The sequence below is a fragment of the Theileria orientalis genome, chromosome 1 (assembly GCF_000740895.1).
Source record: "Theileria orientalis strain Shintoku DNA, chromosome 1, complete genome".
Classification (NCBI taxonomy): domain Eukaryota; phylum Apicomplexa; class Aconoidasida; order Piroplasmida; family Theileriidae; genus Theileria; species Theileria orientalis.
Genome location: NC_025260.1, coordinates 567,961 through 585,520, shown reverse-complemented (window position 1 = coordinate 585,520; position 17,560 = coordinate 567,961). Strand labels below are relative to the sequence as shown.

The 17,560-nt window shown below is 44.2% G+C and overlaps 6 protein-coding genes across 6 annotated transcripts; 4 read left to right on the top strand and 2 right to left on the bottom strand.

The window, feature by feature from the left end:
* Positions 1–27: 27 nt before the first annotated feature.
* Positions 28–4,948, bottom strand: TOT_010000265 (structural maintenance of chromosome protein, type 1; the record flags this gene model as incomplete). The annotated part of the gene is made up of 7 exons (XM_009690803.1): positions 28–3,015; positions 3,327–3,807; positions 3,896–3,984; positions 4,018–4,183; positions 4,225–4,376; positions 4,407–4,633; positions 4,669–4,948. 7 exons carry the CDS (start codon positions 4,946–4,948, stop codon positions 28–30), a joined length of 4,383 nt encoding a protein of 1,460 aa, XP_009689098.1.
* Positions 4,949–5,302: 354 nt separating this feature from the next.
* TOT_010001233 (uncharacterized protein) lies at positions 5,303–6,052 on the top strand (the record flags this gene model as incomplete). Its single annotated transcript, XM_009690802.1, has 4 exons — positions 5,303–5,357; positions 5,419–5,483; positions 5,515–5,811; positions 5,954–6,052. The coding sequence occupies 4 exons, from the start codon at positions 5,303–5,305 to the stop codon at positions 6,050–6,052; spliced, it is 516 nt and encodes a 171-aa protein (XP_009689097.1).
* A 192-nt stretch (positions 6,053–6,244) lies between these two features.
* On the bottom strand, positions 6,245–8,177 carry TOT_010000263 (uncharacterized protein; the record flags this gene model as incomplete). The annotated part of the gene is made up of 9 exons (XM_009690801.1): positions 6,245–6,465; positions 6,572–6,663; positions 6,697–6,963; positions 7,002–7,087; positions 7,121–7,293; positions 7,323–7,408; positions 7,442–7,599; positions 7,631–7,981; positions 8,070–8,177. The coding sequence occupies 9 exons, from the start codon at positions 8,175–8,177 to the stop codon at positions 6,245–6,247; spliced, it is 1,542 nt and encodes a 513-aa protein (XP_009689096.1).
* A 464-nt stretch (positions 8,178–8,641) lies between these two features.
* TOT_010001232 (importin beta) lies at positions 8,642–13,051 on the top strand (the record flags this gene model as incomplete). Its single annotated transcript, XM_009690800.1, has 4 exons — positions 8,642–10,370; positions 10,775–10,998; positions 11,409–12,548; positions 12,836–13,051. The coding sequence occupies 4 exons, from the start codon at positions 8,642–8,644 to the stop codon at positions 13,049–13,051; spliced, it is 3,309 nt and encodes a 1,102-aa protein (XP_009689095.1).
* Positions 13,052–13,107: 56 nt separating this feature from the next.
* On the top strand, positions 13,108–14,081 carry TOT_010000261 (hypothetical protein; the record flags this gene model as incomplete). The annotated part of the gene is made up of 6 exons (XM_009690799.1): positions 13,108–13,422; positions 13,464–13,546; positions 13,581–13,648; positions 13,679–13,764; positions 13,794–13,898; positions 14,010–14,081. The coding sequence occupies 6 exons, from the start codon at positions 13,108–13,110 to the stop codon at positions 14,079–14,081; spliced, it is 729 nt and encodes a 242-aa protein (XP_009689094.1).
* A 270-nt stretch (positions 14,082–14,351) lies between these two features.
* Positions 14,352–17,556, top strand: TOT_010000260 (uncharacterized protein; the record flags this gene model as incomplete). Its single annotated transcript, XM_009690798.1, has 7 exons — positions 14,352–15,122; positions 15,211–15,551; positions 15,666–16,580; positions 16,612–16,769; positions 16,923–17,001; positions 17,265–17,450; positions 17,481–17,556. The coding sequence occupies 7 exons, from the start codon at positions 14,352–14,354 to the stop codon at positions 17,554–17,556; spliced, it is 2,526 nt and encodes an 841-aa protein (XP_009689093.1).
* Positions 17,557–17,560: the final 4 nt, after the last annotated feature.

Sequence of the window (17,560 nt, the reverse complement as noted above, 5' to 3'; positions counted from 1 at the left end):
GATTGGCATAAAATTAACATCTGTGTGCTACTCCTCCCGCTCGTACTCCTCGAGGTTGAGGACGAGGCACCTCGACGTGAAGCTCGGGTGGTGCCGGTACACGCCAATCAGGCGCTGAGCGCTCGAAAAGAGCCGCTCCTTGAGGGAGATGATGATAACCTGGAATGCGCTCTCGCTCAGGAAGTCGGTGAGGTTCCTGAGCTTGAGCGCGTCGATGTTCGCGTCGACCTCGTCGAGGACCACGAACGGCGACTCGCGGTAGTTGTGGAGCGCGAGCAGGAGCGCGATCGAGGAGAGCGCCTTCTCGCCGCCGCTCTGCAGGTTCAGGTCGAGGTACTTCTTGAGCGGCGGCATGGTGTTGTAGCGGATGCTGCAGTTGAACGGCTCCGGGTCGAGGCCGGCCGCCTCGTCGAGACTCAGGAAGGCCTGGCCCTCGGCGCCGTCGACCGCGGAGAGCCTGCTGTAGATGGGTCCTACGCTCTCCTTCACTGCCTGGAAGCAGTGCAGGAAGAGCCCCGCGCGCTCGCGCCTGATGTTCTCGAAGTCCGACTCCAGCTTCGCCAGCTGACTTCGCAGCGCCTCGAGCTCCCTGTCGACCATTTTCAGCTCCTCGCCCGTGACTTCGAGCCTGTCGTCGACGTTGTTGTAGGACCTCCACGAGGCCAGCGACTTCTTCAGCTCCTTCAGCGTCCTCTGGTACGACTCGTTCTTCTTCTCCAGGTTTGAAATTGCCAGTTCGTACTTCTCCCGCGTCGCCATATCTTCCGCCTTTACTGGGCCGCTTCCCTTGACTTCGTCGCCGTCTGGTCCAATAAGCTTTGGGAAGCTCATCTGCGCGTAGTCCACGTCGTCGATCTTATTAAGGTTAACCGAAGCTGGGCCGACGCCTCCACTTTTGTCAGTGCTACCATGGGCATCGTGAGCACTGTTGTCAGTGTCGCTATTACTTCTGTTGGTGTCGCTATTACTTCTGTTGGTGTCGCTATTACTTCTGTTGGTGTCGCCATTAACACCAACGCTACAGTTGCTACCATTATTAACACGGCTGCCATTGCTGCCATTCATACCATTCATACCAAGGTTACCATTCATACCATTCATACCATTAACACCACCGCTATAATTGCTACCACTAAACTCACGGCCACTGCTGCTGGGCGAGTTGTCTTCCAATGGCGCCTCCGAATCCATAAAACTGCTCGGGACTCTTATTTCAAGAGGCACGTTCTTCACTTTGCACGTCTCCGAGAGGCCCACCGCCTCCGCGTATATCCTCTTCAGTTCGTTCCTCAGGGAGCTGATCTCCTCCATCACGTTGACTCTGCCGTCCGGCCCGTACGTGTCGTAGTCCGGGCGCAGGCTGCTCATCTCCGCGTTGCAGCGCTCTATCTTGCTCACGTACTCGTTCGATATCGCCCTGTAGTCCTCTATTTCCTTCTGCAGCCTCTCCATTTCTTCACACACGTTAGCGTTAGACTCCTTAAGCTTCTCCAGCTCCTTTCTGCACTTCGTCAGCTGCCTTTCCAACTCTCCCATCTTGTTTTTACTCGCTTCCATCTTCGTCTCCAGGTCCTTCAAGTCGCTGTCGTACCTTGAGACTGTGCTTCTCTTCTCACTCAGCGCGTTATTCAGAGTGTCCACCTTATCATCTCTCGTCTTCATCAGGCTATACACGTCCTCGACGCCGAACTTCTTGTTCAACGGTCCAAAGTGCTCCATCTTCAGTCTCTCCAGCCTATTGTTTTCCTTCGTCAAATCTGCGGTCAGGTTCGTTATTGACCTCTCCAGCGTCTTCGACTGCTTCGTCAACTTCCCTATCTCTTCTGACAACTCACTTTGCTGCATCTTCACCGATTCCTTTTGTTTTTTCAGCAGGTCCGCCTTCATGGTCGTCAGCTGTATCATTCTCCTATACTTTTCCAGCTTCGTGCTCTTGTTTTGTATTTCATCGTTCAGCGTCTTCTCTCTGTTGACGCTCGCCGTCAGCTGCTTCTCCACTTCGTTCAACAGGTTAACGTACTTGTTAAACTTCGCTATTTCCGACTCCACTTCGCTGTTACTCGCTGCGATTGTCGACCCTATCACTATCGTCTTATCCCTTGTTATCAACTGCCCGCTGTGTGTTACTACGTTGAAACTCAATTGACTGTCATTTCTATTTTTTAACGTTTTAGGTGCTGTTTTAGATGCTGAAGTTGTGGCTGTTTTAGATGCTGAAGTTGTGGCTGTTTTAGACATTGTTGACGAGTTTGTGGTTGCTGTAAATGCGTCTGATGTACTTGACGGTCCCGATCCTCTTAGTGTCCTCTCACTACTGCTTAGTTGCATATTTATCTTCACCACTCTTTCTGCGTCGTCCAGCGTCGGCACTATCAGCGTGTCTCCCACCAGGTACTCAAACAGCGGCCTAAACCTGTCCTCGAAGTCTATGGAGTCTATTACGAAGACGTACTCCAGCTTCGGCACTCTTCGCAGGTGCTGACTTATTGCTCTCCTCGCTGCAGACTTGTCGTGATTCAGCGTATCTAACGCCAAGAATTCTCTTCTTCCTGCCTTCTTCTCCTTCAGGAACTGTATGCACTCCGTGATTGCCTTGTAGTCTCCCGCCACGATTGTGTGCACTCTACTTCCCAGTGCGCTCATCACTGGCTTGACGTACGAGCTGTTACTCACTTCGAACAGCGCCATCACTTCTCCGTGCACTCTGTCTACTGCTTTACTCATTTCACTGTTGACCAGCGACTTCTTAAACATGTAGTTGTGTTCGTACTTCAGTACTCCCAGTGACTTTATTTTTTCATCGTACCTTTCTCTCTTCGTCGACAACTCCTCTCTCTCTTCCAGCAATTCACTTTTTTCATTTTCCATCTTATGCACTGTGATTTGCAGTGTTTCCAGCTCATCTTTATAATCCACTAGCTTCGACTCAAGACTATCTATCAACTGTCCGTGCTTTTGGATACTTTCGTCTACTAGTTCCATCTGGGATTCCAACCCCTTCAATCTTCCAGCAACCTAAATTGATTTGAGGCTACTTATTTTACCATTTCATGTATTCACACTTATATAGTCTCAGATATACATATATATCGACAAATACTTGTATATAAGCACAAAAAATCATGTGCACACTCATATTTATCCGCATAGGAATCCATATATTTATTTATCCGAAAACGCATACATATGTGTTAATTTTAGCATACACACATACTTATATAGTTTTATTAATCTTCGTGTGACAATATCAACGATTAAACACCTACCTATCTAATTACCTAGCCATAGAATCACACAATTATATAACCATCTGGCCGTTAAGTTACCTGTTTATTCTCAGACTTATACTGATTCATACTCGTCTTCACTACGTTGATGTTTACGTTGATTGAGCACGTCAAGTTCTTGAATTCCTTCAAATACTTGTTAAATTCTTCCGTTTGTCCTTCTGTCAGCATAACCGCATCACCTTGTGCCAGGTCCATCTCCTTCCTTATCCTACTCATCTCGTCTGCTGCGTCGCCTCTGCTCTTCCTATATTTTTCGTATTGTTTCCTCAAACTTATTGCGTCATTTTCTGCGCTACGTTTCATCGAAACGATGTTTTCAATTTGACTCTCCAGCGACGCTTTCCTTGCGAAGAATTCCTTCATTGAGGTCCTCTTTTCGTTCAGTGTTTGTGTCTTCTGCTGAATTGCTCTATTTACCTTCCCCTGGTTATAGTACAGATTTGCAATTTTTTCCTCCAATTCGTTCTTTCTCTTCGTCGATTTTTCAAACTTTTGAACCAGATCTTTGTAGTCGTTCCTAAATATTCAGTTAAAACGGCAACACATCCAAAAACACCAGAAGTGGTAAAATGTGCACTAATAACTCTGCGGTGCCTAATACTCACGTCAGCTTCTTATATCTTAAACTCGAGTGGCTGAACTTGCTTGCCAGAATGTTAAACTGACATGTGTACGAGTCCAACTGTGTTTGGTTCTAAAACGAAGTTTATTAGGCTCACAAACTAACATATTCTTCCAGCTGCTGTTGGTACTTTCTGTTTGACGACTTAATCGTTCTGAACTGCTTCAGTTCGTTGTTTAGCTGCTTCTTCTTGGACAGAACGTTTTTGTAATCCGACCGGGTCAGTTCCAGCTTCTCCTTTATGTAGTTGTAAGGCTTTTCGTACAGGGACCTATAACGACTTGTTTACTAAAGCGCGTTCATATAACTTACGATCCACTTATGTTTTCAAACAGCTTCGTCAGCTCCGATGGCGACCTCGATATCATGTCGTTCACCGAGCCCTGGAATATCAGCCCTGTCGATCCCAAGGTGTTAATTTTGTACTCGTTCAACGCCTCTGTGTATCCCTTGAAGGTTATGACCTAACAATACTTTAAAGTTCCCAAACTAACGTTGTTGTTGTATATGTAACTTATGTTCCCCTTGCTGTTGATAGCTCTTTTGAAAACCGAGTATCCCGTGTCCCCCTTTAGTGTCAACGCTACGTATGCGTATCTACTTTCAATAGGATCAGATTTATCCGGGTTCTTGTTGATCAGGTCCCTCAGGTTACTCCCCCTCAATGTGGACGCCCTTATGCACAGAACGAACGATATTGCATCCATTAAGTTGGATTTTCCTAAAGGACGTGAGTGTTAAGGGTCCGGAAAATACCTGATCCGTTAGGACCAATGATTGCGTTGAACGAGGACAGCTTATTTATGACTACGGTCCCGTAGTAGCTCTTGAAATTGTGCAGTTCTATTGAATGAATTGCTCCCCTCTTCAACCTATGGTCTGAATCGAGGGGAAAGGTGTTTAATTCATATCTTTCGGTGCTCAGGTTTATCAGAACGTCATCAACCGACTGGGAAGGCTCGGGATCCACAACCTCTGTGATATTATCAGGAATGTCATCGGATAGAGATGAAAACGAATCGCTATCTATGTCCATTTGTATATGTGTGTTTATGCTCTATTGACTTTCTAGGGCCGTGAGAAATATTGTCAAAATAATAAAAATAGGTGTGTAAGTTGATGTTGCATTAAAGTTAAAGAATCTAAAAAATGACAAAACAAACAAGGCAATATTTTACAAACAAATACAAAAATTTGTCATTTTGGTCAGAACAAAACAAAATTAAAATGATTAATTTCCTTTTATTCCTATTAATGGTGCTGCCAGCAAAACAGGTGTGGTAATCGCCCTGAAGTTCTTTTATTTCTATAAAATATAGTAAGTTCTAATTTTAAATGATGAGTTTTATTTATGGTTTAAATTGGTATCAAATAACTCTAAAAATAAACCATGACTGATAGTTCAATTGATAACTACCAATGTTACATTGGATGTCTTCACCACTGTAAGTTAAAGCTAAAAAACTCGTGCCTTCCTACCAGTTCAGTAAATTAATGTGTTTTCAGCAATTGGAGATGAGGAATTTCTAACCTTAGCTAAATGTTTTTCAACCAATGTAGTTTGTTCGAAGGTATTCTCCCATGATAACCACCGATTTTCAGATTGTGAGGAGCCAGAGCTCCAGCACGCACCTGGGATACGGGTTTGTGCAGTATACTGACCACCACTCCTCCGACGAGGCCATAATTCTCATGCAAGGAGTGTACGCCAAGGGGTTTCCCCTGGTAGTAAGATCCACCTCCAACTACACTTCGTCCTTCGATAATGAGCAGCCGCAGTCCACAACTAACACCACGGTCCACGTGAGCAACTTAAGCGACGACACGACCAAGGAGGAGGTGATGGACTTGGCGAAGCGCTTTGGGGACGTTGAGTCAATCAACATGGTCACTGACCGGGTAAGTTAAAGTCCCTTTAATTCTCTCAGAAATACTGTTTCGTAAACTTTAAGAGGAGGGAGTTCGCACTAGGGTTCCTGTGTCACATGGACAGCTGGAACACGGGGAAATGCGTAAGTTTACGAGTAATCAAAGTGCTTAGACAATCTCGTGTTTCTGGGCTCTGCACTCAAATGAACCGAAGTCGTACGATCGCAAATTAATAGACAAGGAGCGGGAGGACGAGGTAAATACACTCTAATTATTATGTTTGTCGTTGTTCCAACTACATTAGCGATATACAGATTTTTGGCTTAAATTACGCCAAGGAGCTACTTCCGAAGAAGATCGGCCACAGTTAGGAATACGTGTAACACGCCTAGGTTGCCTCCGTAGGCCATTAATTTTATTTTGTAATCCAATACATCAGTATACAAAGACTTGATTCTAAACGTCACATTAGCAGACTCCTGACTAACGTCGTGAGCGCGAAAACCTTATTGCGCACATGCGTCTGAGGCTCATCCACAGTAACTCCCTCGAAGCACTTGGTGACGGTGACTCCGTACTTCTTCGCGTTCGACCAGTCTTGTAGGAACTTCGCTGTGATGGCGTTGTTTATCGATTCTATGTGAGATGGTGAAGTCTTGTAAGGCGGGAATTCGTCCGGTGGCTCTGAAAATTGAAATTACGGGAGAGTTTAGGTGATTATTGCTGCAAGTTGACTAACGACCAGGCGATAGGGTAGTGGTAGGGGATCATCAGCCAGCTAAGTAGTTACTGGTACCTTCAACGTCCAGTTTCCACTTAAAGATCATAGCGTCTTCCTTTATGCTCTTCCTGAGCACGTTACTAGTCTTTATTTCAATGGTCCTGAAAAAATGAGTCACTCAAGTTAACACTAACTCGCCGCTGTCGAACGCGAAGTACACAGCATCTTCGGAGGCGTGCGCACTCCAGCAAATGTTGTCGAGGAGATTCGATGACTTGCTCTTGGTCAGTTTCTCGTAGGACACTATAATTGTGTTATGCCTAGTCTGCCACTCCAGCAGCATGCCTGTGGAGGCTCCGACCAGCACGTACTGGCTGTTAGGCGTCCAGGTGACGCAGGTTATAGGCTTGCCGATGTTGTAGGTCCGTATCTCACCCTCTAACTGGGAGAAGCGGGTGTCCCTGAATGTCAATGTTAATCGATCAGTCAAAGAAAATACCACAAGATCAGGCCCTTCAAAAAGGTTCCCACTGCGAGCACATACGAGTTTGGAAGGGGAAGGAACGATATTTCAGTGATCTCCCTCTAAAGTTCACTGTTTTAGCAGCTAAATCTTACCGTTAAAAGGTTGCTGGTCATTCCGTAGAGAATCTGGATCTTTTTATGTGATGGAATGTATTCACTGTCGGCGGACTCAGACGAGAAACTCTGAAACAGGCTGAGGTTGAAATTCCAGAGATCAACGAATCCGTCGTTGCTTCCGCAGGCCAGTGTTATCAGTGCGTCATTGACTAAATCATTGGTGAGCCTGCTCGCGTACCGTTATAGGAAATGTCGAAGCAGGTGAAGCGCCTGGGCCCGGACGCGCCACGGTCAAATTGCCACAAGTAATCGGGCTCCAAGACTCTGAAGAAAATCTGTGACTTATGGTTTTAATACCTTTTACTCGCTGGTTCGTCGGATTTGAGCAACTTGCTCAGACTCGCAACATTGAATCTACACAGTTTTACACATCCGCCTTTCAGCAATATTACGGCGAAGAGGTATCCCGTTACATAGTTAATCTTGACCCACTTCAGTCTAACGCAGTCGTCGTTCTAAAGACATCAGATAAGAACTGGAGTTTACCTTGATTGGGGTCAGACACAGAAAACTTAAATCAACAATGGGCTGATCTGGTTTCGGATCACTGGCACAGAAATTTAGCACGTACAAATGAACATAGGTGTGATACTCTCCGACACTTTCCAGGTATTGGTTGATGGAGCTCGTGCCAACCAGTATTAAAATGGAGTCTCCCAGGCTGGGATACAGGTCATTTTGGATGAAGTCGATGCAACTGATTTGAGACCCGCAGTTTGCGAAGAAGTCATGGGAGTAGCCTGAGAAGTTCTTTTTGGAATATGCGTGACTGTGTGAAAATATTTCATATTGACTCAAGGCAAATTTACTCTTAAGCTCGGTAGAATCATCAACTGCCTAAAAAGATTATGACTCAATTAATGAAAAATAAAGAGTAAAGTTACAAATATATAGAGGAGGATATAAAATACAGTAAGATACGTACGTAAAAGAATGAAATATTTAATTTATCATCGGTATCTGGAATGGAAACCAATGATTTGGTAGGTGAAGATTCCAAATTGAAATGAAGATTATCGTCATCTCCAGACATAATCTAATTAATTACAAAGAGTAGGTGCATAAAACATTAAAAATATAATACAAATAAATAATTTTAAAAACTATATAACATCAAACAAGGGTTTAGGCAGAATAATATAGGGATAAATTAGTTAAAATCAATAAATAAACCCTTTTAGCCTTATAAACTTGGTCATATAAGCACACATAATGTTTTTAAACAAAATGTGTATAGAAGGTGGATTTTGGTAACCATAAAGCGAATTTTTGTATAGCTACCATGGGGTAGCCCCAAAGAGAGTCAGACTGAAGCTATTAAGTTACTATCCAGTGTAATATATCACATCATTTTATTTTAAAAACAGGTACAAAAATTGTGTATTTTTTCAAAGCCTTTTAAGTTACACCCAAATACCAAGTTCAAATTTCAAATTTATAAATTGTTTCATTTGTAAACTATTATGATTTTAACATTTTAATAACTCATCATACCAAATGTCGCAAAATATAAATAGCGAGGTTTTTGTTTCTCTGTTAGAAGCATTATCTTCCACGGACAGCGCCGCAAGGTCGGACGCAGATGCAAAGATAAATACACTAAAGAAGCACGATTTAAACGGGATTCTGAGGCTAACACTAAACGTAATGTTGACGGAGCCGAACGATGAGAGAAGATTACAATCGATAGTGCTGGTGAGAATTCTGCTAGACCTGAGCAAGTCAGGAGATACGCCCAAAAAGACGTGGAACTCAGTGACGACGGAAGTGAAAGCACTCCTTAAGTCGTCGCTACTAAAGTCACTGGAGTCGGAAACTCAGAAATCAATAAGAAGAAACGTGTGCGACACAATAGCGGACCTGTGTGCATCGAGCTTGGAGTACAACGAGTGGCCGGAGCTGCTGACAATTACAATCCGCCTGGTCGAAAACAATAACCCAGTGTACAAAAAGTCGGGACTGAAGCTGCTGGGAGAATGCTTCAACTACTTCGTGGATGAACTGGCGAACCACGTGGACATAGTAGCACAGCTCATCAAGTCGAGTCTGATGAACGCAGACGCATCAGTGAGAACAGAAGCACTGTGCTCAATATCAATAGCAATAGAGTCGGATCTAATTAATCTGACGTCAAAACTGGCAGATACAGTGCCGCTGATACTGGAGAGCCTGAGGCAGCTGCTCTCGTCACCGGACCCGACCTCTAGAGACGAGCTGGAAAGATCACTGGCAGGAATCATCATGATAGTGGACAACAACGCCAAAATACTGAAGCAGCACATACAGCTATTCTTCGCAAGGATGATGGAGCTGGCGCTGGGAGAAGGACCTGCACAAAACCTGGACCAGGAGCTGAGGTGCATGGCACTGGAGGCGCTGGTGACGCTGCCGGAAAAAAAGCCGAAAATGGCACTCTCGATTCCGAACTTCGGAATCAGAATGGTCAACTGCCTCATGACGTGCATGCTCGATGTGCAGGACGAAGCGTACTCGGAGTGGCTGGAGAAGGGAGAGGAAATGGAAGACGAACAGCGCCTCTACGACGCAGGAGAGGAGGGCCTGGACCGCCTGGGAAGAGCACTGCAAAACCTGGACAACTGCCCGCTGATGGACTGGGTGCTGTCTACTGCCTCGCAGTACATACAGACGCCGCACTGGCAGCACAAGTTCGTGGGAATCATGGCGATCTCACAGACGGTAGAGTTCCTGACGGACGAGGAAGTGGAGGACAGAATGCCCTCCATCGTCAAAATCATGCTGGAGAAGCTGATGGACCCGGACTTCAGGATCAGGTTCGCAGTGTGTCAGACAATAGGGCAGATCGCACTGGACCACCAGCCCTACGTGCAGCTCAACTTCTACGAGGAGGTGCTCCCGAGCCTGATCACGGCATTCGACGACGCCTCGCCGCGAGTGCAGTCGCACGCGCTCTCAGCATTCGTCAACTTCGCGGAGGAGGTGCAGAAGGAGCACCTGCTGCCCTTCGCAGACGTGGTCGTGCAGCGCATCCTGCTGAAAATTAACATGCACACGAACCGCCAAGTGCGAGAGCAGGCAGTGACCTCGATAGCAGTGATAGCAGGGGTGCTCGAGGAGCACTTCATCAAGTACTACAACACCATAATCCCGCTCATGAAGGAGATCATAGCGAACTGCGTGAAGCCTGAGGAGAGGACGTGCAGAGGGAAAGCGATAGAGTGCATATCGATCATAGGAATGAGCATAGGTAGGAGGATGTTGCACCCCAGCAATGTTACACAGCTACGTAGCGCTATATATGGGTATTAACAAATATAAAAAGATGACAGTTATGTAAACGCAATAACAATATAAATTAGTAGCTTGTAGAACAATAAGCAAATATTAACTAGTAAAACAATAAGCAACTATTAACTAGTAAAACAATAAGCAACTATTAACTAGTAGAACAATAAGCAACTATTAACTAGTAGAACAATAAGCAACTATTAACTAGTAGAACAATAAGCAAATTATTAACTAGTAGAACAATAAGCAAATTATTAGGCAGTATAGCAATATAGATACTATAACAAGTAAACATTACTAACTGCAAACTGATAAACAACACTAACTGCAAACTTATAAATATTACTAAACGCAAATATTTAGGTAAAGATGTGTTTTTGAACGATGGAATTGAGTGTATGAACGCACTGATTCAGATTATGGATCAGCCGACGGATCCAGATGATCCAGTGAAGGATTACGTGGGAGAAGCATTGGGACGCTTCTGTACGGCACTCGGAGTAAACTTCGTGCCGTTCCTGCCAAAAATAGTGCCAACGCTGCTGAGAGAGTTGACGAACTGCGCAAAGTCAGTGAACGAAGACGAGGTAAGAGATAATAGTTAAATACATATATATATGCAAAAGGAAAGAGATAGATTGGTATATGCAAAAGTAGATAATAGATATATAGTTAAATACCAAAGCAGAGATAATAGATATTTACAAAACGAGATTGATTGGTAATTACAAAATGCGATAGAGTTATATAAAAAAGAAGATAGCTATTTACTAAACGAGATAATAGATATATACAAAATGAGATAATAGATATATAGTTAAATACAAAATCAGATATTGAAATATACAAAACGAGATAATAGATATACACAAAATGAGATAATAGATATATAGTTAAATACAAAATCAGATATTGAAATATACACAACGAGATAATAGATATACACAAAACGAGATAATAGATATACACAAAAGGAGATAACTGATGGAATACGTAGGATATGACACTGGCAATGGGACTGGAAGGAGCAGGAGGGCTGAAGACGTCAATGGTGGATGATCTGGAGATGACGCTGAACCTGATATCGAACATAGTGGAGGAGCTGAAGGACCTGTACGAAGAATACATACCGTCGACAGCACAAGCAGTGTTGCCGCTGCTGACGTACGTGCTGACGTCAGATATGAAGCAGAGAGCACTCTCAGCAATGGCGAACATGATCGAAGCGAAAAAAATGGCGTTGGACAAGAGAGGAGGAGGAAGAGAAATGCTGCTCGACCTGGTGCTCAACACAATGAACACAGTGCTGACAGACCTGGAAAAGTCGAGGAAATTGGACTCAATGGGAACAATACCAGTGGATATACTGTCAGCAGAAGCAGGCGGGCTGTACAAGTGCCTGGACTGCGCAGGACCAGGAATACTAAACACAAATGTGCTGACAGTGCTGTCGAAGAAGCTGCTGGAGATCATGGAAACGTCGTCAAAAATAAAAGCAGTCTACAGAAAGTGCAGAGAAGACAAAGGACTGGACCAGGACGAAGTGCTGGCACTGGAGGAAGACGAGGAGGAGGAGCAGACGTTTAGATCCTCACTGCTGGACCTGTTCGCAGTGATCATGAAGCACCACCCGGAGGAGTTCATGGTGAGCTGCCAGGGAATGTGTTTGGCGTTCGCAACAGCAAACCTGGAAAAAAACGTGGAGGACGACGTGGCGCTGGCACTGTACCTGTGCGACGACATGGTGGAGTACCTGGGTCAGAGAGTGGTCTCATTCTGGGAAAAGTTCCTCCCGCACATACTGAAGCACGTGGAAAGCAGAGACGCAAACCTGAGGCAGTCGGCGTGCTACGGAGTGAGCCAGCTGGCAAAAATCCCAGAGTTCTCGTACCTGGCAAACGAGGCGGCGACGAAACTGGCGTCGGCAATGAGGATGAAGTTCCCAGCCTCGGCGAAAAACCAGCAGACGGCGAACGACAACGCAGTGGCGGCGCTGGGAGACCTGATCAAGTACCAGGGCGCGAACCTGGTGGACGCGAGCAACTACCTGAACCTGTGGCTGAAGAGCCTGCCGCTGAAGCAGGACGAGACGGAGGGCAGGAGAGTCCACAAGGAGCTGATGGAGCTGGTGATAAGCGTAAGCAATACAATCCACGAAGATAGATAGTTACTGTATTTACCATACACAGCTAATTAACACACGGCTAATTAACACACAACTAGCAGTGTGACACACAGCTATATAACACATAACTAGCAGTGTGACACACAGCTATATAACACACTACTATATAACACACGACTATATAACACACAACTATATAACACACAACTATATAACACACGGCTAATTAACACACAACTATATAACACACAACTATATAACACACAACTATGTAAACAGACGATATAAAAATTTCGTAGAAAAATCCAACAATACTGGGACCTGATAACGCGAACCTGGCACAGCTGGCGAAAATATTCATCTCGATATACGAAACGGACCTGTCCTCAGAAGAACTGAACAAGCAGATCATACAACTGATGAAACACCTGGGACAGGAGTTCCTGAAGCAGCTGGCGCCCTCGCTGTCCAAAAGACTACAAATGCAGTTGAAAATTATCGCAAAGTTACTGTAACGGACTAATTTATTGGGATTCCACAAATCAGAGTAATTATTCTATGTAAAAGTAAAATGAGAGTAATATGTGTATACATAATTTTAGTAAAGCTAGTGTGTAGCATAAAGTTGGAGAATCACGGGAGCCAACACACAAAATATATAGGAGCGCAGCTGATGTGTAGCAAGAATGAACCGCCGGCAGTGGAGAGAAAAAGGGAGCCGGAAAACAGATGGAAGACAGCGTCTTTTGACATATACAGACTTAAGCTGAAGAGCCTCATGCTGAGGATATACATAAAGCTCAACAACATGATGATAAGGTACTACCTAAACCAGATCAAGAGGGAACTTTACGAGGACTTCAACCGCCTGTTTAGCAGAAACAAGGTAAGCACACAAAATATACGCAAAATAATAAAGAAACAAAGGAATCCACTCAGTCTTCTAACTATCCGCTAGTCGGAAACACGTGGGTCGTGGAATTCAAAAAAGACCCGGAAGTAGAGGGCCTGTAAGAAAGTAAATAAAAAATCGGAAATTTGCAGAAATAACGCGAGGGAGAAGATGCAGTTTTTCGACGAGGGAACGGTAGTAACGTCCTCGGGGCTGAAAGGTAACACACATAATGTCTAAACGGGTGCAGGAACCTGGTGGACAGACTACGGAGATCTGGTGTGGAAATTCCCAGTGAAAAGCAAAGAGGAGAAGTACGTGTATTTTAGCGCACAGGTAAGAGGGAAGCCAAAATTAAAATTCAGTTCTACGTAAATAAGCTGGACCGGAGGCCGTACATGAGGCGGGGTGTCGTATTCAAAGACAGATCAAGCAACAAATGGCTGCCTAAGCGTATGTTCAGACCAGTGGTGTCCACATTTAAAGCGTACTGTATATAATTTGTTAAGGCAAGATTATGCATATGTACTCAATATCTGAACTAACTAAAAGGGTAAATAAAGTTACAATATAAATGGTAGATAAAGTGTATAAGCTTAAGCGAAAATTTTGTGAAAAAAGAAAATAATGAGTGGTCGAAAGATACGTTGTAGGATACACTCACCCCATCATCGATGTCGTTTTTATAATAAAACAACTACACATTAAACAGATATCAGTTTTTATACATACCCTATTACGTGAAAAATATACCGCTTTAGTGGATCTAAGCAATAAAGATAATCATCATTTAATATTCACCATGCTCTAAAAATTATCAACTCGCACGTTATTTTTTATTACACATTGAGATTTTTGAGTACAATTCTGCATAAATATAAAGCCTGTATAATATTTGCCACAAAAAAATCATATTTTGTGATATGATCGCAAATCCCTACAGTAAACCATATTATACAAATACGAGCAGGAGGCAGCTGGACAAAGACAAAATGACCAACAGATTCGACTACAACAATAAGTCCGGAAACTCCAGCGCGAGAGGGAACACGTACCTACACTGCTTTTCATCAGATTCCGACGAGTCGGTGTACAAGGATGACCTCACGGAGTTCAACAACAACTCGCCGTCGCCGCCATCACAGTCATCGATAAACTGCACGCCAGTACGAGTGCAAAGGTACAAGAGGAACTCAACAGGGTCATCGCTAAACGGGGAGTACAACAATTCGACCGACAAGCACAAGAGAAGGAAGCTGAGCATAGGGCCGTGCAACCCGGACCCGCTGGACGCAGCAATTAGCCCGCAAAATGCGCCAGCATCCCAGACGCCGAAGCAGGTGAGGTACGTGAAAAAGGAAAGAAGCACTAAAAACGGAATCATCGCGAACAACGTGGAAATTAGCACGCCAGAAGTCTCGAAGAGGGAGGCGGTCGGCTCGTACAATCACACCTACTCGGACCAGAACGTGGACAGCATCCTGACCTCGTACGTGGACAGCCTCTTCGGAGTGGAGCCTTACAAGTACGTCCACGAGCACCAGCCGCTGAAGCTCTTCTGGCTGCACAACTCGGAGCTGAGCGGGCTGATGAAGGTGCCGTCGCTCTCGAGCCTCACGAACGAGCACACGAACTCGGAGAAGATTTACATGGTGTTCACGGACTACAGCATAGACATAATACAGGACGTGACAGTAAGTGCAACAGTGTGTAAACAAGTAGATATTTGACAAGTTATAGATAGTAGGGAACTATGTGACCTAAAATGACTAAATATTGTAGCACCTGAAAACAGTTGAACCGAGAGATGAGTACACGCCATTTATAATTATATACTCGTATAACCTCAAGAGTATGTATTTTAAAGTAGTACGGAGGAAGATAGATGACGTAAGCATGGTCTCATTAAACAAGTGCTCGAAGGACATAGAGGACTGCCTGTCGTTCGATTCGACCTCAGCAAGGTCATCGAGTTCAGAAGGGGACGACGCGAGTTACGTCTTCTACAGAAGTTACCTCTACGGGAAGGACGAAGACTCGGATCCGAACAGAGTGAGAGTGTTTGTGCACCCGTCGAGTAAGACAAGTTTCGACAGGCGCTACCTGTCATTGAACAGCAACAGGTAAGTGTGAACAATTATAATAACAATAGCTATATTAATAAATGTAATGGATATGATAACAGTAATAACAACAACAAAAGCAATACCTATAAAAACAAAACTAATAATTATTAGGGACTCGCTATCTGGGACGAATTACATAACGCTCAACTCGTTAAAGTCGGAGGATTTACAAAATGAGCAGGAGAAAGAGGAAAACCAGGAGCAGAGGGATTCGTACTCGAGTGACTCGGAGTCGCAGTTCGAAAACTCACTGCAAAACAACGAGGAAATGGATCTGCCAGATGAGTTGTTCGATGAGTGTAGGCTGCTGGTGGGAGTAGATAACTCAGGAAAAAACTCAGGACACCCAGACTCCATAGCGAACTATAGATCAGAGTCAGTAATCAAGAAAAACTTCGCAGTGTACCTGGACGACGGATCAGGAGTCCCACTGAGCAAGGAGGTGCTGGAAAACCTGGTGAAGGTGAACGACGAAGAAGGAGTGCTCTACAGATCAGGGGGGATGGAGTTCGTGGAGGGGCAGCACCTGAAGATAGAGTTCCCGACGATATACTCGAGGCACTTCGAGTATGACTACGTGACGCTGCACTCGGACGCGACGCTGCGCTCGTGCTTCAACTTCATTAAGATCGTGCAGACGGCAGAAAGCCTGAGCATTAACATCAACAAGCTGGCGCAGTTCTGCCCGAATATATTCTGGAACCTGGCACTGGTGGGAGACATCGAGAGTGCAATAATAGAGCTGGACCCGGAGGTCCTGAGGTCGCTCTACAGAAGAAAGAGGACGGTGAACAGCGAAAACCCGAGGACGAGAACGAAAAACGCGACGGACGCACTGGGATACCTGGACAACAACTTCACGATCATGCAGAACATGTTCAAGAGAGACGCGGAGGAGAAGATAAAGAAGCTGTTGGAGAACGACCAGCAAAACGCAGGAGGAAGAACGCCGAGAGTGGTGATAAACAAGCACGCAGAAGACGAGGACCTGGTGAAGGCGCTGATCGACGAAAACGGATTCGTCAGGTAAGCACCAACTAAGAATGCTAATTTTTAGGAAAACAACAAGTGTGCTCTCGGAGAAGCAGAAAAACATAGTCTACAACGAGTGCATGAGGAGAAACTTTTATGTGCCAGTGCATATCAAGTTCGACCCAAACAAGGGAAGAGGAGTGTTTGCAGCATATAAAATAAACAAGGAGGATTTCCTAATGGGTTAGCTTTACAGTATAAACATAGATGATTTAAGTGATAGTCAAAACATAAACATAGATGATTTAACTGATAGTCAAAACATAAACATAGATGATTTAAGTGATAGATATGAAAGGAGAAGACATAAATATGTATAATTAATAAATGTAACAGAGTATAAGGGAGAGCTGATAACGGAGAAGGTAGCAAAATTTAGAAACAACAAGTACAACAAGTCAAAAAAGTACAAAGGGTAAGCAGTAGAAACTAGAAAAATATACTAGTAATAAGGATATTTACAATAAACATAACAGATATTATAACAATTGATAACTACGATCACGATATAAAACTATAGATAAGTATAACAAAATACAAGTATTAATTGTAACTGCTAAAACTATAACAGAAATAACTGTAATAACTACTACTATAGTAATTATAGATAGGAATAGCTGTATTACCTACTACTGTAGTAATTATAACTGAAATAACTGTAATTACTGTAATGTGCAGGTCGTTTATATTCTTTTTCAAACACAACGGAGTGAGGTACGGAATAGACGCCACGGAGGAGGATATTAGTTTCGGACCGGCAAGGCTAGTTAATCACTCAAGAAAGAAGGCAAACATAGTGGCGAAAACAATGCTGAGTAATAACTACCCGAGACTAATATTCATAGCAAAGAGAGACATAGACAGGTGAGTTCAAAGTCAGAAAAAAAAACGTAGCGGAGAGGAGCTGCTGGTGGACTACGGAGAGAGGGACCCAAACGTAATCAGGGAAAACCCCTGGCTACTGGACTAAAAAG